The 20,449-nt window shown below is 36.0% G+C and overlaps 1 protein-coding gene across 4 annotated transcripts; it reads right to left on the reverse strand.

Annotated features, from left to right (window-relative positions):
- Positions 1–382: 382 nt before the first annotated feature.
- Positions 383–16,171, reverse strand: LOC145238553 (sorting nexin-17-like). Of its 4 annotated transcripts, none has more exons than XM_080101760.1 (16): positions 15,692–16,171; positions 15,328–15,455; positions 12,072–12,146; positions 10,345–10,462; positions 9,349–9,413; positions 8,295–8,405; positions 7,753–7,843; positions 7,268–7,428; positions 7,117–7,209; positions 6,933–7,057; positions 6,814–6,874; positions 6,453–6,575; positions 6,293–6,370; positions 5,843–5,929; positions 5,508–5,567; positions 383–870 (listed from the first exon to the last, which is right to left on the reverse strand). In XM_080101760.1, the coding sequence occupies exons 2-16, from the start codon at positions 15,382–15,384 to the stop codon at positions 763–765; spliced, it is 1,413 nt and encodes a 470-aa protein (XP_079957886.1). In that variant the 5' UTR covers positions 15,385–15,455; positions 15,692–16,171; the 3' UTR covers positions 383–762. The 4 variants fall into 4 exon arrangements, with proteins under 4 accessions (XP_079957886.1, XP_079957882.1, XP_079957883.1 ...); XM_080101756.1 differs by having other exon boundaries at positions 7,117–7,221; positions 15,328–15,365; positions 15,692–15,987; XM_080101757.1 differs by having other exon boundaries at positions 15,328–15,365; positions 15,692–15,986.
- Between the last annotated feature and the right edge of the window lie 4,278 nt (positions 16,172–20,449).

The following is a 20,449-nucleotide window of genomic DNA, read 5'->3' on the forward strand; positions in this document are numbered from 1 at the left end:
AGTTTTGTCCGTATTTTTTTGCATCATTATTGTCATACAGGTCTAAATTAATTGTTCTCCAGTAGCCTTTCGCGGTGTAGTCGTCGAACTACCGTTTCAAGATCTTTTGACACAGTTTTTAACAGCACTTACGTATGGGGTAGCCTATATGTGTAAAATTAAAGAAGTTATGTTGCGACAAAAAAATCATTCTCAACTGTGTTCTGCGTTTTCTACAAGTTGACCTTCAGTCGGCATCAGGCGGCCAACTTGTCAATGGCCATTTAATAACTTTTTATTGCATCTTTGGAAAACATGTAGATTTTTACCTTCATGTTAATCAACGTTTGCCTGAAAAAAAACGAACCCTCATGGAAGGGGACCCATAATAATTACGAACAAACGGCATGGCGAGTTTATTTACTACATGGATGACTACTCTACTGTCCAAAGTAAAAATAAACACGCTTGTGATAGATATTTACTGCAGGTGCTTGATACAGATTAATACACTGTAATAATGTTTACTACTGTTTGGCGAACGAATAATCATACAATTCAATGCAAAATATCCACAAGGCATCATCACAAAGTTCAATATAACACTAAGTAATTGCACTTGAGCTTACATATATGGAATGAAACATTCAGATAAATAAAATTGCACCATAATTCATGAACGGCAACTCCCACTTATCACCATTTGAAAATAAAAATGTGTATGACATGAATACAGTGATATGTTGAAGTAAGAAATATTAAGTTACTACAAACAAAGTTTATTCAAAGGTCATCATCGCCTATGTTTCCTTGAATGGGAGTTGTTGCTACGAAGGCTGGTGATTCATCTGATTGTTTTGAGGAAATAATAGATGTTCCAGTTAACTTGTCCTTCATACAAAAAACGTCTTAAAAGTGCACAAACAGCCAATTACCACAAAACAGAAAGGTGGCTTTCCTATATATTTTCATCTTATAGATTCTATATCCTTATTACCGATTCACTATACACACCACTTAACCAACTAACATGATTGGGTCCCCACACACGCATTTATGTGAATTGGTTTTGTAACGACAAATTAGTAAAAAACATCAACCCAAACTTAAAAAGGTTTTGTCCATATTTCTCATATATTTACAAAAGTAGTAAAAACTAGAAGGGTGGCTTAGCACATATTGCCCTTGCATATACACTATAACCAATTCAAAACATTGATATATTTCCTATGCTTATTTTATATTGGGTCCCATACCAGCTACTGTCTTTTATAACCTTAGTTGTTTCTGCAAGCAGAAACTCATGGGTCCCAGCACATGCAAAGTTGTAGATAATGCATTTCAAGAGAACCATGTGAACATTTAGTGTTGTAAGGTAAAACGCAGTGATCAGCACTGGGCTTAAATAATAATACTATGTAGAGTACAAACTATAAAAATTTAGATTCACCCCAGATATTGTTTGAAGTATGTCCTATTTAATGTTCCTTTTCAAAGAAACGAAGGAGTAAGTAGTGGCATAATGGGGTAAAACAAAAAATAAATAGCAAATTCTACAAGCTGTCCGGTTTTCATTCAATTCGAACATTGTGAAATGGGTCACCCATTTTAGGAATTAGTGGTTAAGTTGTGGTGCTATAGGGCAAAACATAACATTTGAGGACTTAGTATGTTTAATAAACTTTGCAAAATTTCATATAATTAGGACATTTTTTAAAAGTTCATTTATTTTAGGGGGCTAGTTAAGTAAATGTTTGGGCTACAAGGTAAAACACATCAATTGAAACCTACAAATAGCATAGTCCACATACTACCCAAATTTTATCCAATCCCGGCACTGTTTAAAAAACTGACCCATTTTAGGGGGCTAGTAGGGTAACTAATGGAGTCCAACACACACTCTAAAAAATAGGAAACCTCAATGACTCAATCAATAGTACTGCAAAATTTCAGCCAAATCCGCCAATGTTTAAAATGTCGACCACTAGAGGTGTTTTGAGCAACAACTGTTAATATTTCTGACGTCATAGGGCCGTCATGGGGCAACAACCCCCTAACTGCCATGGCACAAAAACGTTCACCAAGCAATCCACAAAGTCACAAACGAGTAACATACGTTTGTGGTGTCCAGTAACATACAAATACGTTTTTTGGGGGCTTGTGGGGTACCGTATTTTACGGACCATAAAGCGCACCCGATTATAAGGCGCACTGTCAATAAATTGCTTTGATTAGTTTTTTGTTCATACATAAGGCGCACAGGACTATAGAACGCAACGTATTTTAAGGAGTATGGGTTACCATATAAAGCTCAGTAAAGTCCCGTATAAAGCTCATAAAGCTCTGAATATCACAGTTGGTAGTTGCGTTTACCGTAGTTTTTGTGTAAGACGGTGGTTTATTTATATAATGATAGTATCGGTACTGGTTTTGAGTGTAGCCTAGGCAATTAAGCACTACTTGATCCATACATTAGGCGCACCGGCTTATAAGGCGCACGATCAATTTATGAGGAAAAAAAAGGATTTAGATTGCGCCTTATGGTCCGTAAAATACGGTAAATGTTAGAGCTACAGGGTTGAACACAACAATCGACAACTATAAATGGCATACTCTACAAGCTATCCAAATTTCAGCCAATTCTGACACTGTTTACAAACTCACCCATTTTAGGGGGCTAGCGGGGTAAATACTAGGGTTATTTGGACAAACAAAGTGGGATGAACCGAACCTGAACCCTTAAAAACAAAACCAAGTGAACCCTAACCGAACCTGAACCCATATGACAAGCGGTTCGACTCCCTGGTTTGAAGTTTTTGTTCATTTTTAGAGGAAAGAAGGGGTAAATAGTGACAAAATAAAGTAAATCACAACAATTGACACCTATAAATAGCAAATTCTACAAGCTGTGAAAATTTAATTTTGACGCACCCATGTTACGGGTTTAGTGGGGTAACTGATAGTAACTAGAAAGGTGGCTTTCTGATATACTTCCATTTTATATATTCCATATGATATTTACCAATTTAATATGCACATCATTTGATCTACATATATGATAGTTTTTGCAAACAAAAACAAATTGGTTCCCACACATGTGAGTGTGGGGGTGCACCCTTGGGTCACTCGGGGTCAAACTTCAGGAGGATCAAATATGGATAAATAACTGACATCTGTATAAATTTAAAGCACTCTTTCTTGACCAAACACGTATAACAAACCAGCGCTAAACAAAAAAAAAATGTACAAAAAACAATATGTGTCAGGGAAGGGGACCCATAGTTAAACCACAATGACCAATGAGCAGTTCTGTAAAAATTTATCCAAATCGGCCAATGTTTAAAATTTCCACCACTAGATGTGTTTTTATCAACATTTGTTAACGCTTCTGATGTCATAAGGCTGTTAACACCCCCTTAACTTCCATGCGCTAAAACATTCACCAAGCAATGCATAAACATTTGTAACATCTGTTCTGTTACCTTTATTACACTATTACCCACAAAAATCTTTTTTAGTATGTGGTGCCCAGCAACATACAAAAAAGTTTTTACCGGAGAAAAAATAAAAAAACGGAGTGAAATCAAGATGAGACTTCCCTGAAGGGGACCCATAAATATGAAAAATGGGTGAATCCAACTAAAAGTTACAAAATCATTGTAAGCACTTTACAATGCGCCAACCAACACAGCATGAAACTAGAAGAGTGGCTTTCTGATATACTTCCATTTTATATATTCTATACGATATTTACCAATTAACTATACACATCATTTGATCTACACATACGATTGTTTTTGTAAACAAAAACTGATGGGTCCCCACACGCGCGTTTGTGCGGATTTACAGTAAACAAATGTTGCGGTGATTTTTACATTCTTAAGGACAAATTTTTAGAAAGCATTAACCCAACAATAAAAAAAAATTGTTCGTATTCTTTTTGCACTATTATTGTCATGTAATTACAAAATTAAAAAAACGTAACAAAGACTTAAATCTAATCTCTTGCTTTGACCCAGATATAGTCCTCCAAGGTCGGGTTTTGAACACAATTTTTTTAGAAAGCTGTAACAGTTGTGTTACAGACACTGTAAATTAAAAAGCAATTTGCTACAAGTGTATACATAACAAATTGTTTTTCATTTAACTTTGTTTCGCAAAACGAGTACCATTGACCAGTAGTAACCTCTCAGGGTGCACACGCCAAACGACTGTTTGACCTTTTGACACCGTTTTCAATAGCACACCGTCATTCGTGTTCAACAATACTGTTAAGCCTAATTTATACATGCCTTGAGTATTGACTCCTTAATTGATTGTCAAAAAAAACGCTACGTTATGAAGAAAGTTCTGAGCTGTGTTTGTAATACCGACTAGTTGACCTTAAGTAACCCATGATCATGCGGCAGCCAACCTGACAACGAGCATTTTAAAAAACATTTATTTGGCAAAACTCAAGTTAATTTTTTCATCTTAACTTTTATTAACAAAGTTTTTCTTGACATATACAAAACCGAAGCACGGTTATTAGGTTTAAATCACGTCATAGGTGTAAAACTTTCGCCAAAACTGAAAATGTGAGTGACCACTTAATAAAACGACATAGCATTGCTGTGCAAAACAGCTGATTTCTAATCACTGAAACGACAAGTCGTAAAACGTCTGTCCGACGTCAAGCTGAGCCCTCCCGCTATCGTAAACCAGTGAGTTACTCTCTTGGTACTTCTGCCTACAGTGTCTTTCTTGACCAAACGGGCGTTAGACACATTTATGTTTCGGGGGCCTATGGGTGAACCTCTGGGTCATACGGGGTCAAAATTCACATGGACCATATTTAGACCAATATCTGCAATGTGTGTAAATTTGAAAAAGTTTGAACCATTCTTTCTAGACCAAAACGTGGGAACAATAGCCGCGCTAAAAATTTCACGTTTTGGGGGGCTGTGGGTGAACCGGGGGATCAAACAGGGTCAAAATTTACATGGACCATCTTTAGACCAATATCTTTAATGTGTGTAAATTTGAAAAAGTTTGAACCATTCTTTCTTGACCAAAACGTGGGAACAAATCTGCGTTAGAAAGAAAAAAAGAAAAAAGAAAAAAAGAAAAAAGAAAAAAGAAAAAAGAAAAAAGAAAAAAGAAAAAAAGAAAAAAAAAATATAGACAAAAACAATATGTGTCCCCTTCAGGGAAGGGGACCCATAACTATACTACTTTAGTAAGTATAACAGTTTTTAAAATTGAATATTTGGGGGCCAGTGGGTAAACTGCTAGGTCTTTCGGGGTCAAAGTATGGAATCAACTTGGAATACTATCTGTCAATGACTAAATTTGATTAAGTTTGAATCACTCTGTCTTGAACACATGGAATAAACCAGAGTTACAAAAAAAAGAAAAAAATAAGGACAAAAACAATATGTGTCCCATCCAGGGAAGGGGACCCATAATAATACGTTTCAGTTAATATCGCTTTTTTATTGTTTTGAAATAGGTTTTTGTTGCAATAACATGTATTTAAAATCACTCACTGCAATTTTTGTTAGGGAGTCTTTTGCTTTCTGAATTGATCCCATGTCACTGTCACAATCCTAAAACAATGAAAAAAAATTCAAATCAGAAGTGCAAGTAAAAAGATACTGTGTGGTTAGTTTACGAAAAAATAGAAGCCATCAGCAAAACTAATCCTGTCCATATTATTTTTATTGTTAAAAAACTGTTATATATTATGTTTTAACAGGTATTTAAGAGAGTAAAAAATGGTAAATTCCATTGAAAGGAAAGGGAATCATACAAACTGTAATGTGTCCTTTGCGTGAAGAAAACCGCTAACATACTGTTGTACAGTGGATACACAATGTTTTACCTGTATTTCTGATGGGTCAAACAGAACCTCAGTTGATTTGTCCCTTGGTTTAAATGTTGGTTTGGTTTGTGGAGTGTGGTCCCCAGGCTAAAAACATTCTTTATTTGAACTTAGAAATTAATTATCTACATCTAGAAGCACAATGTAGTTGCTCATCATATATTATTGCTAACCATTTAAAAAAATATTGAATAATTTTAGCCAAATCCTTTAGTGCTGGATATTTAGAACTTAACCTCATGTTGTTATTGCATGTAAATTTTTTGATAACACTACAAAACAACTTTTGTAATACGCATGCTAAATAAAACACCTACAATTTCGCAGGCAATGCATGAATTAATAAATAAGTTTCAGCATAGTCATTTTTGAAAGTTTGGGCATTTTCGGCACCAAACCCAAAACATCAGTAATTTTAGTCAACCAAAACTTCCCATCACTAATTGTTACCCGTCTCATCTTTTCTCCTTTCCTTTTTCGAATGAGTTCATTTACCATTGACTTTATACTCATGCTCATCATAATGGCCTAAAACAGTTACAGCAGTTATATACTAGACATGTAATAGATTAGGGCTGAGATTTATTTTAAGGGTTATTTTAAAACAAACCTGATCACTGAGAAGACAAACCCACCGCAGGTTACCTTTGCTAACTAGGTATTCAAAACTTAATTGCAAGACAGGTGTATCCACATTGCAATTCATGTCCTGACTTGAATTTTCAGATGAAACCTTAAGTGTATGACACGAACTCGTCAGTTGGTAGTTTACAACACATGGTGAATGATTTTAAACAAACAGAAATAGTTAGTGATTTTAATACTACTTTTTATTAGTTTTAAAAACTTAAAATTGAAAACCTAACATAATGTAATAACAGTTTCACCCAAGGTCAATTTATCACACATAATTTAATAGGTGCATTTCTTTTAAAGCTAAACATTTCATCTACAATCTTAATTATACATACTTTCCAACATTTGATTCGAGTGACACTAAAAATTTCTTCTCCTTGTTTCAGATCTTTAGATCTAAAAACACATACTTGCTCAACTTTAAATACACAAAACTAAAACCAGAAACACTAACCGAAACTTTATTTCATAATTTCCAACACTCACTACTACTTCACTCTTTTTTTGTGGATAATTTGCAATGCATGGTTTGAATTCAATGTATCCATATCCAGGTAAGGTTTGACAAAACTGCACATACTGCAAAAGAATTTTGTTTTACAAAATAAATCAAACATAAAAAGTATTTGGCTTAGCACCTCAAGTTTTGAACCTTTTTTTAGCAACTGACTTAGCCTTTGTGTGGAATCAGCATTGCTCTTGATCCAACCCATTGCTATATCCGATTCAGCCTGCAAACAAACCTGTGATATTATTTCGTTTGTATATATATATATATATATTACTTACTTGAACTTGCAGCAAGTTAAGGCCAATGCGGTGGGTAATGACATCTTTGTCAAAACTCTGATCCCAAAAAGCTTTTCTCAAAATAATTTTATACAGTCTTCTTTCACGCAGAGATTTTAAGGAAATATAAGGACATTCAAACTCTTGCAAAACTCTAACAACTAAAAACAATGTACTACTTAGAAATGTGGAGAAACTAATTTTTAAAGATTGAATTTGCTGTTCTATTCAACTGAAGACAACAATAAATTGATAAATAATTTTAATGCAGTCCAATTTTTAAGTTTAAGGGTTGATTAGGCACCAAAACATGGATGAAAGCCAATTGCTTTTTATTTGAGGAATGGGACCCATAATAACCATTCATATCCATAACTAGATATACAGTGTACAGGCACTCTACAGACATTGGTTTGGAATTCATGAGCCATCCTGATCTACTGAAATTCCTGATTAACTGGATTTGTTTTTGGACAAAAACTTACCTGAAAATGAACTTTCACCTTCACTCCGTACAAGGTAAAGTCCAAAGTAATACATTAGATCTTCAGGAAGATTCATTTTTGTCAAAAATTTCTTTAAACAAAATGACGGTGGAGTACTATGTTAGTGATATAAAGGTTAACTTGTTTATGACATTCCACAACACCTTTAATAAAATATAAGGTGCACAAAAAATTAAATATTTTGCATGCAATGTTTATTTTGTAAAGACAACATTTGGTTGGTAATTTTTAAGCACTAATTAAAAACATTGCCAACCAGACATACTTGGTGGAAATGTTTCAGCCTACAGAATCTTTGGTGCATCACTATAATCAGCTGATTCAACTTATCAATGCCCTGACTTTACTTCACTTATCTTTGACTCAGTGCTCAGTGCAAAAAATACCAACCCTTATATGGCATTGCCTGTGGCTAATGCATTTACATGAAACTTTAATCCATACACCTACCTAAATCACTTTCATTATGACCACAATGGTATGAGTAATTTAAGTTCTAAGCCAATTAATTGGTCACAAACCTCCAATATATGATTTGTTTTGTCAGTGCTGTAAACATCAAGGTCTAGTTTTGATCCATTGACCAAAAAAATGCTTAATGACACTGCCTGCTTTTCTTCATGTCTTGTTTCCTACGTTGCATAATTGTTTTTAAAGGAACAACACCGATACAACAATACAAACAAAACCTTTAACCAGAATTATGTATCATATTCTTTCTTGATTAACTAGTTAATTTAATTTGCGTATTTAACCACACCTTCAGGTTGCCTGTAACATGCAAATATTTTTTTTACATATGACATTGCAATTTGAGTATCAAGTTATTTCAAGATTGTAAGATATAGGATCTTTATTACAAATGCATTGAAGTGTGCAACATGTAGCATACAGTACGAGATTTCACAGTTTGTTTGTTTGTACAACAGTGGTTTTCAACCAGTAGGTTGCAAAGTCTTTTGATAATATAAATAAAATATTCATCAGCCATAAAAAGTAAAACACTTACAAGCATTAAAAAAGTAACTATCTTAAACCAATAATTTACAAAGGTATGTTTTAGTCCAGGCGCATATTAGTTCAGGCATATTATAATAAGACCACATGAGAAACCACACAATTTTACTTAAACTTGTTTTCGTTCACATTGACCATTAGAATAAACAGTAAATGCTTGGCTACGTGACTATGCAGAAGATTATTGGCTTAACAAAATTGCCACTGCCCAGTATGAACAAAATACAGACAGTAAACTTAGATGACACAGGATTGCTTATTAAGCGTGGAAGTGTGGAATGGCAGGTCAACCAGTTAAGTAAGAAAACTGAAAGAACTAGCAAGCTCGGCCATTTCTTTATGCCTAAAGTTTAACTTTAATCTAGCTATTGTAAAAAAGGGGGTCATCAGTTGCATTAGGTTGCTAAACGGGGTCGCCAAACGAAAAAGGTTGAAACCACAGTACATTATCACCTCAAATACCGTAAGACGACCAGATAACTTAAAGTCAGTTACTTGAGAATATGATCAAGAAGCACTGACCAAGAACTTCGTATTAGTGGAATGAATGCCTCATACCTGCTGTGCTTTTCGAAGAAAATCGTTAAAAATTTCACTGGATGATACGGTTGAATCCTGACTGACTGTAAATTTAAACTAAAGTTATACATACCTTCAAATGTTAAGTGGCTAGAATCACATAAAAAAGGATTACAAACCAATAAAACGTAATCATCCGATCACTAGAAGTAAAGCAGCAGAAAAATACAAACAAAGGGATGACACTGATCTTTTGTTTGGCAGAAGTTTAAGGCAATATTTTGTGTATTTATCACTTCGACAGGTAACCATTTAAGTTAAAAGTCCATGTGTGTTTGTCACCAACATCACCATAAACTACAAGGTGTCTTTCCAAGAAATTTGCAATTCACATTTATGCTAAATCTAAAATAAAAATTAAGCAAATAGACCAGGGGTCCACAACTTACAGTCATACGGCCACAGAGATTAATTTATGCAGCGGTGAACATGTGTATTAAATACACCTGTCGGTGGCCAATTTTTGCTAGACATTTAACTAACTGGTTTGAATGGACTTAGCTGGGATAAAAACTTGTAATAAATCGGCTCAGGGGTCACAGATTATGCACAAACAATACAATAAACTGGAAAGGTGGCTTTCTAATATACTTCCATTTTATATATTCTACATCCTATTTACCAATTTTCTATACACATCATTTGATCTACACATATGATTGCTTTTGCAAACAAAAACGAATGGGTCCCCAGTCCCCGCACACGCGTTTGTGCAGATTTACTGCGTTGCGGGTATTTTTAGATATATAAGGACAAATTATCAGAAAGCATTACCCCAATTTTAAAAGTTTTGTCCATATTCTATCATTATTGTCATTATAAAAAAAAAACGAAAGAAATACTTTCTTTTATTAATTTCCCGCTGCATATAATCAAGTGGCATGACAGATTTTTTAACATTTATGATATTGTCCTATTATTTATTGATGGCATGTCTATACTGTTACACTAGTGACACAAATTTTGAACACTAACTTTCTTGAATGTATTGCTCCAGTTGAGCTTTTCTGTCTTGCAAATCATCACCCTTCAAGGTAAAAATGCGCTTGGGTGGAAACGGTGGTAGGTTTTGTGCACCAAACTCCTTCTTTAACTGTAAGTAAACACAAAATCAACTTACAAAGTGACTTTCCAGTATATATATATATATGTATGTTGGTTAGTGATTATATTTTACACATACATATGACTCACAGTGATTACAATGGGTATATACTTGGGTATATAGATGGGTATATACCAACATTTAATTGAATCAAAACTTTCTTGCCGAATAACAACATATTTGTTGTGCAAGCAGAAACTTTAGGGTCCCCATACATCTGTATTCGCAAAACAGTAGCAGATTAATAGGGTATGATCATGGGCGTCGATTTAGGGGTGACACATCTCCCCTCCTAAAAAACTCGGGGTGACAACATATGTATTGTCTCCCCTGTTTTTTGTTTAAAATAAAGTATTGCTAGAATGACCACATATACACCTATGTCCTAAAGTAGTTGAATCCCGCTGTTTGTTATGTTAGATTGAAGGTCACAATCAATGACAAACGCATGTATCTCGTGGTTTGTAACACAACGTAGAAATGATTGCAGTAACAAACGGCATTGTTATGTGATTGTTAATTGCTTTATTCCCAGTGCGCAGGCAGGTTGTTCAAGTATCTTATATTTGCTTTATGTTAACTGCAGGAATGACTAGTCAAACTAATATTTAGGCATTTTTGCAGCCAAAACGCAAGCAACCCTCGAATAACGTTTTCTGTTTAATGTTGAGGTATTTAAAAATCATCAAACACAAGGTAAATGAATATCTTGAACAACGTATACTTAAATCATGTCGCAACTTCACTATCTGTGTGTGGAAGTTTGCTATATCTGCAAACTTTATGTCGTTTGTTTACCCCAGGGGTCACCAAACTACGATCCACATTTTTTGGATTCATAGGATTACAACGCCCAAAATAGACCAAAGCAAGTTTGTTACGTCACAGGCTAGACTACGAGTGTTAAATGTGCGCAAACAATTGCAATGTTTTGTTACTTGTGACGTAATTTACAAGCATTCCTTGTTAGTTGATACTAACTGTACAATTTGGGATTGCAGAAAGACAATATTTTAATGCACAAACACAATTGTAACATATTCTGTTGCCTTTATTACACTCTTACACCATAAAAACCCCATTTGTGGTGCTCAGCAGCATACAAAATTGTTTTACACTTTGGGGACTAGCAGGGTAAATACTGGGATTATCAAGACAAACTCAGACGGCCTATCTATATGACTACATATACAATCTGTGAAAATTTCTCCAAATTCCACCAAAGTTTTCATGCCAAAAGTGAATGGACAAACTTCACAGAAAAAGAAAAAAAGAGAAATACTGAGTGAAATCAAGATGCGTCTCTTCAGGAAAGGGGACCTATGATAACTTAGTTTAAAAGCCTATTAAAGGTATTCACAAGACTAAGTCCACAAAGACCTAAATCAGTAAAGTCACATCATCATCATACAATTTTTCCAACAAGCTAAGTTATAAAAGCGTTTCTTAAAACACAGGCATGACTGTTTTTATTTTGTAATATACAGAAACTTAACACATCAAATATAATTCACTTAGCTGTATGCAAGCTGAAAACAAACAACCTGCAGTTTTATGTTTTTTTTTCCTGATAGAACACAAAGATTTTAACTCTTACCTTCTCATTTAAATCATGAAGTTGACTGTACCTGACTGAGCACTGAAGAACTCCATTAACATGTATGTTGTAAACCTGTACACAAAGCAAAGTGGTTAAACTTTAAAAAAAATTATGTCCTACAACATAAAAGAATAAAAATTGTAACAGTAAAAAACAAAAATCTATGCATATATTTTGTAGTGCAACAAAAAAAAAACTTGGAGGAGCAACACTATTTCCCTTGGCGGTGATTCAAAAGTCTAAAACAAACAAAGCAGCCATTTTAAAACACTTACCATCATTATCAGGTGATTATCACATTTTTTAAACTCAACATGACTGAATAACAACTTTTCAAAACCAATAAATACAGTATTTTTGGGTTTTTATATAATATCACTTTCTGTAATGTTATGGCATATACTTGCAGCACAAGTTTTCCCATTAAATGCAAAGATATTTAGCTGGGTATGATTATTATTAAGAAGTGCTGAAAAGATGTAATTAGGTGGTAAACTCCACTTTACTATGTGAAACCGACCCCTGCCCTAGACCAGGGGTCAACAACCTTTTTTCTACTGCGGACCGTTTTTGAAACTGAAATTTTATCGCAGACTCGCCTTAAAAAAACTACAAATATTTAGCCATGAGAACGCCTCAATTAGTTAATCATCCTCGGGATACATGGGCAAAATGTTTTAAAACATTTAACCTGAAAAATTATACGGCCAGGTAACGAACTCACCGCAAACCGGTACTGAGCCGCGAACCGGTGGTTGCCGACCACTGCCCTAGACCAGTGGTGCCCAACCTTTTTTTATCGCAACCCAAATACTTCCAAAAATTTTGTTTTTTGGTTACTCGCGAGCCATGGACATACATTCTTATTATTTGCGTTGTATTTTTTGTATATCTGGAAAGCTTTGCGAAAATTACAGCGCCAGTTTGAAAAATCAAACAAATACTATTCGTTTTTTTTAACTAACTGATTCAAAGCATTATCCGCCAGACAACGCTTAACAGGGATCTCACACAAACATTATAACGTCACAAACAGAATTTACCACTATCAAGCTAAATTGTCATAAAATTATTATTGGGCAATAATTTATAGCCTTGGGAAATATAAAAATAACGCTAAGAAGCGAAGTCAAACAGTAGATGCTTTTATTGTCAAAAAATAGGCGAACCAACAGAATTTACAGCTGACCCAAGTTTGGGTCCCGACCCGTAGGTTGGGAAACACTGCCCTAGACCAGGGGTGTCAAACTCATGGGGCTTCGAGGGCCACATTGCAGTTGGAAATTATGCCAAGGGCCGCATGCGATTTTTAATCTAGTTTTACAAACTTTAACCAGGGAAGCACAACCTTTTCTCCACGACGGCCGCATTGCAGATCCTTATTTCACCTTGTTTTAAAATTACAGATGTAAAGAAATAGTTTTATATCATATACCATTTATTGACGCCCCAAAAGCCCAGACTAATTTCCAACTTGATGCACAGATTGAGCTGCACAATGTGAAGATCAGTCTTAACTGATTATGACGTCATAATCTATATTGTGATGCTTGTGGTACCTGTTTTTTGGCATTGTTTGTACACAAACAAAAAGTCTGACACATATAGCCAGTGATGGGGAGACTCGAGTCAGTGACTCGACTCGAGTCCGACTCGAGTCACCTTTTCAAAAGACTTGACTTGACTCGAGTCTCAGTTGTGAAAAGACTCGACTTGACTTGGATTCGTCTTAGTAGAGACTCGACTCGGACTCGGACTCGTTATTTCATCAACAAAACGGAAATTTCTTATAATAGATAACCTGTTCAGTTGGCTTCAACCAAACATTAGCAGCAATTTACTGTGCGGTGCGAAGTTATTTTTGCTTAATTTTAATGTACGAAGTCGCTGCTACATTTTGCTAAACTTTCTTACGCTGACATTAAGCGTTGTACTAATTGCTTGGGTTTTAAGGTAATCGAATGCAGTACATGCCAAGGCCAAGTATTCGCTTTAAGCGCTTATATTACTGAACAAACGTTCTAGCGCATGCAGTAAAATATGAATTTTCGGTTTTCAAAAACTCCTTTGAACAGGTTAACGTTCTTTTCCACAATGTTTAATCAGTGTCAATTAACAGGATTTATTAAAGTTAACCCTACTCTGAATTAATAGGATTTGTTCATTGTAATGAAGCGGTGTCCGTTTTAAGTTAAAAAGGCGCGATGAAACATTCAAATAGATTAACTATCTAAACCTTTTTTCAAAAACTTTTTGTGACTTGCCTTGACTCGAACTGCTAATGACTTGACTCGACTTGAGACTCGAACCGCTAATGACTCGACTCGACTTGAGACTCGAACCCCTTCTGACTCGACTTGACTTGGGACTCGAACCCCTAATGACTTGACTTGACTTGAGACTCGACTGATGGGACTCGTTACCCAACCCTGCATATAGCTATTTAGGAGGTAATACTCTTTTCAGTCACACAAAATCTGTTTAGAGCAGTTTGAAGGTTTTACTATTGTTTCTATTCATATTAATTTTTATTTCTTTATTAAAGTTCTGTAAATGTCTGTTTAATGAATAGCTTCAACTTTGAATGGTTAAAAAATTATTATATTTGCATAAAAATCTGATTAAATACTACAATTTTTGTTGATTGTTTGAGGGCCGCATTAGAGGGCTTGGTGGGCCGCATGCAGCCCGCGGGCCATACGTTTGCCACCCCTGCCCTAGACAATGTCACAATCATAACCACAACAGACAAGCACATACATTTCACAAGTCTATGCATCAGGTCTTCTAACTCAATATATGCTTGACATATTATAATCAGACTGGTTGACTTTCAAATTGATATCCCCTTTTTCGTTTGTTAAATGTATAGTTGGGAGTTTCTTTTAAACGAATATATATGTATATAATTATGTGTCATGCAAAAACTGGAATATTTTCCAGACAAATGAAACTTGAATACCAATTGCAACTAGAGTTTCTCAACTTCTCGGCATTTTTGTTTCTCGATAAATATAAATTTAAAATCAATTTCCTAAAAATATCAAGACTTTTTAAATTCTGGGAGATATGAAACCAAGTAAGTGCTGTTATTTTTCTTTAATTTTGATAGGGTGTCCAATTTCTAGTGAGAAATTGATATCCACTTTTTGACAATCCAGACAATAATTTTACAGAGGGAATCCTAGTTTCAACAGCACTGCAACATTACTAATGTAGAGTTTTTTAAGCAACTATTTTCTGGCAAAGTTACCTTGTAGGAAGAAGTTGATCCTTGTATTTGGTCAGTGTCTGGAATAGAAAAATGCATTGTATCGACATCTAAGGCTTAAACCATCAGATTTTTTCTATTTTTGCCTTTAAGCTTTAGTAATGTTTGACCTGTAAAATATATTTGAGTGATGCATGATTTTACTTACTTATGTAAATATAGTTAATATCCTAAAAAATACATTCACAAAATATGCCCGAATTTTGCTAACCCCATCCTTTCTGTGGTATTAAAATAATTAGGGCATTTAGCCCATTACCATCACATTTGCATCAAATCTCAATGTGATTGAAATTTGACAGTTTTATTTTCAATTATTTTGTTTCTTGTTGCTCTTACCACTTACCTACAAACCCCAGGGTCTGGTATACTTTCATGACCCAACGTCATAACTACGTCATACCTGCACATATACCAATGACCTTTACATGATAACTACGTCATAGTACGGATACGTCACGCACATAATGACGTCACTGTGACGTCACACATTTTCCCTATCGCCTGACCAAAATTTCCCACTTTACGAAATAACCATCGCAGAAAGCTGAAAATTGGTGTGTGACGTCATCAAGGCTTTGGATGACGTCATGCAAAAAAATACGTCAATCGGGTCACGCTAACTACATCTATTCAGCGTCTAAACCTACTCGCTAATGCAAATCACCTCTCGCTCGCCGATGACCAGCGTTTGCTCACTTAGGTACAATGACAAACAATTTTTAGTTTGTAGAAAGGCTAAACCATTTGCGAAAATCAATCGCAATCATTTTTACACTGGTTGTTGGCGTTGTTCTTGCAATAACGTAACGTTTTTGAACATCCTGTTAATTTAAAACACCCTAAAATGTCTAAAACATTGAAGAAAACATATTCAGAATGCTGATTTCTATGTTTACCCGAATTATGACGAAATTGGGTTCCTTTTAATCACATAAATCCAATGTGCAGAAGATTGCAAATTTAAAATCGTTTCGTACGATCACAAAATGGCCAGTAGTTCTTGTGCTTGCTGCAGCCAAAGTTGAGATCGCAGAAGGGCGACCGATACATTGTTGGAAAGGCCTATCCTTCCTCTCCAGTTTGCATTCCCCCGCGTTGCACCCCCATGGAAGTGCGTCACCTAGCGATAGTTTGAATAAAGGTAGTTTTCGCATAAGTGTGACGTCACAATGCCTGGGGGTAGGTCGGTGGGGTCAAGGTGAGTGGAAAGTTAAATGCCTTGTGAATATTCGTGCCAAGTTTCAAATCGAAAGCTCAAGTACATTTCGGATGAGAGGCCGACAAAGGGGTGCACCTCGACGAAGCTCGACCCGCTTCAAGCGGCCGAGTTAAGAACGGAAAAGCCTATGTCGGCACCTGGTATACTTTCATGACCACAAATTCTCGACCTCGCTACAGCCAAAGTTGAGATCGCAGAAGGGCGACCGACCCCCGCGTTGCATCCCCATGTTTTTCTTGCAAAAGTGACGTTCCAAACACTCAATTTTGAATAGACCAGCCTCTGAATTATTAAATGTTTCAGTGTTTGTGAAACAATTTATTTCAAGTTATCCAAGCTTTCGTAGTTATTTACATTTGAAATAGCGGGCTTGGATAAATATTTGAATAGTTTCCTACAATCGCTTTGAGGAGACTTATAGTCGAAATTTAATTGAGTTCAGTTCAGTTGAGTTTATTTAGCCGGGCAAAGTCGTTGCAGTTCAATTGCGCTAAAATATTCACCAAGCGGGAAATAGCTGCGGAACGTTAAGACGACAAAGAAGTGGACACAATTGATGGATGTAACTTAATCACAGCAAAGCAAACCTTCAATGTTTTCCTGGCTAATCTTAACCCTCAAAAATGAAACTGCAATATACGCGTAAATACACAAACCAACATTTTCTTTTTTCGCTAACTTTATGGATTGTATGCAAGTGGATTTATGACATTACATAATAATCAAAGTTGCATTGACTATCTGATTTATAAGTTAATTCCATGGGAAGCAAACAGGATTGTTGGTCCGCATGGATTTTAGGCTGGCTGGTTAGTAAAATAAGAAAAATTGGAATTAGCGAATATAATATGTTAAATCTAACAATAAATACATTTATTAATACAAGCAACGACATATGCTACGGAATGTTTACGGCTCAAACAACTGCTAGGTGGTGCACCCTGTAATTATGGAAGTATCTCAGGTGCCGACGTGGACTTTTCCGGGGAGACGTGTCTGGCGCTGATGTAGGAAGGAGCTATGAGCAAAATGCCAAGTTATTCGCAGGCGGCAACCGACAGTATAATGGGTGCATTAAAAAAAAACGAAGTGATTGAGTTTCAAGCTACGGAACAGCTCAAGAGAGAGGAATTATGAAACCTTACGAAGGAAATAAACTTTCCTTAAAAAAAATATAGCTGAAATGAAGGGCGGATGTAACCTGCACAACAAGAGAACAAGCTTCGGACCTTCAAAGATATTACTGGAGGTATCGTATGGACAAAACTCGAGGCGTTATAAAAGCGATAAGAATAATGCAGGCGAGATTTTCAAGTGCCTTAATTGTTAAAAACATGGAAGAGCACTATAGTAAAGTAAAGAACATAGTGCATAGAAAAGACAAAGAAGGACTTTTTTCTGGCATGAGGATACTCACAATAAACAACTTTAATCGAGAAAAAAACTATTCTCGGCTACATTCGTCACCTATCATGGAAAAGCAATAACTTGTAAATACTGTGGAGAAACAGGCCACTAACAGTCTGCTTGTGCCAAAAGAAAAGAAGATTTTATTTGTAAAAACTGGCAGGAACAAAAGCAAAACCCATACAGCGTCGCAAGTAAGGAAATTGGGTTACGCTTGCAAACCTATATCTCAGATAAGGGGGTGACGACTCAACGCCTCCAGCCTGATAGTGACCCTGTCCCAGACCCAGAAGCATTACATGATGTTGAACAAAACAACCAAGAAGAACATGAGACCTCAATTATTGCCCCGGCAGTGACGCGCAAACGCCCTCGTAACAGCCCAACAGAATTTCGGGACAGTAAACCTCGTAGTAGGGTTGCGAGGACACAATCCCAGGAAAATGCCCAAACTGCGACACCGGAAGCTTACTGGACCCAGACTACAGGCATTTCCTCTGCCGCAAATGCAAAAAATATATATATAGTGGCCAAGGCATGCTGTGACGACTCAACCTTGTTCCTATTGCCACAACTGCAAACAGAAACAAATTGTCCAAACTGTCAAGCCCCGATGAGAGTGATTCCTTGTTGCAATGAAATTGAACCAGCATATACAATGAATGGCAACATGTTCGAATGCATTCGAAGCCAAATATATGCTTTTACTCGTAAGTGAAACACTCTTCCCAAAATTTTACGCTCTTCCCAAAATTGCGACGAGCAAAGACTGTTCCAATCCCGCTTGCAGAATGAAATTAATCAACCGCAGTTGTGGGGAAAAAAACGCTGTTGATACGCTATTTTAATGCGGATACGCCAACCTGGGAAGACGTATACAATAATAACTATGTTTGTACAATCGAAACTTCCAGCCAAAATTGTTTAATTGTCAATTGGTGTTGCTTTTTTATGTTTACTTGGAACTGATGCCCAAGAACTCTTACTTAATTGCATCCTTTTGTGTGCGCGATACATGATTTTTTACGGCAAATACGCACAAAGTAAATCAACTTTGCAAACATTTATTCATTTCCTTGAAACGCAAAAACATTCGGAATTCCTAACTGAAGTTAAAACGACCAAACGTTGTGATTTTGCAAGTAAGTGGTCCGGCCTTTGATTGTTCCGTACATTACTTGGCGTATTTCTTTCCTTGATTGTGTGCTTCCTCATTTTAGTTGTTATCGCAATAATATATCTATATATTGTGTTGTAAAAACGACATATACTTTTCCGTTCTTAACTCGGCCGCTTGAAGCGGGTCGAGCTTCGTCGAGGTGCACCCCTTTGTCGGCCTCTCATCCGAAATGTACTTGAGCTTTCGGCTCGAAACTTGGTACAAATATTCACAAGGCATTTAACTTTCCACTCACCTTGACCCCACCGACATACGCCAAGGCCTTATGACGTCACACTAAAACTCACAGCTTATCCGAACCCAATTTTATAACGGTATGCATCATATAAAAATAACATACAAATTTTTACTATTATGAAAACATGAAATTGAAGTAATATACAACTTTCTAATATTATGAAAACGTTTTGTTGTAGTTACCGCAACCGTTCACAAACTTTAAATTTTGTGAGCATACGCAGATCATCGGCGAGCGAGAGGTGTTTTGCATAAGCGAGTAAGTTTGGACGTTGAATAGATGTAGTTATCGTGACCCGATTGACGTAATTTTTTGCATGACGTCATCCAAAGCCTTGATGACGTCACACACCAATTTTCAGCTTTCTGCGATGGTTATTTCGTAAAGTGGGAAATTTTGGTCAGGCGATAGGGAAAATGTGTGACGTCACAGTGACGTCATTATGTGCGTGACGTATCCGTACTATGACGTAGTTGATCATATGTAAAGGTCATTGGTATATGTGCAGGTATGACGTAGTTATGACATTGGGTCATGAAAGTATACCAGACCCCAAACCCCATTAGTTGAACCCACTTCTAAATATTAGTCTCATTCCTTTTTCTGTTTATAAGTACTTATTTGTTCGTATGATTACAATTTACAAACCCTTTACATCAGAAAACACAAATCCCAATGGGCTGGAAAGCCTGAAGTTTTAGGTTTCAAAATTCTTACCATGTGTTTAAAATTTACTTCTTTATGCCAAACATGTAAGTAGTAATTTAGTCAGATGAAAACTACCCTTTTAGCAGTTGCTAGCTTTCGATCTTCAAGATAAAGGTGTTACTCCAAGTTTAAAGAAATGGACATATAAAACAAGCACAAATAAAAGCAAAACTATGAGTCTACAAACAACAAGTCATACAAGTTCCCTGACGTAATAAAACTTTAACTTTTTTTTCACGGGTTCGACCCCACGACACTCCCGGGCGCGCAAGACCATTCGGCCAAGTTCCTGCCCCAATAAAACTTTTTTTTTCACGGGGTTCGAACTTCCAACCCATGACACTCCCGG

This window comes from Phallusia mammillata, chromosome 7 (genome assembly GCF_965637545.1).
Source record: "Phallusia mammillata chromosome 7, kaPhaMamm4.hap1.1, whole genome shotgun sequence".
Lineage (NCBI taxonomy): Eukaryota > Metazoa > Chordata > Ascidiacea > Phlebobranchia > Ascidiidae > Phallusia > Phallusia mammillata.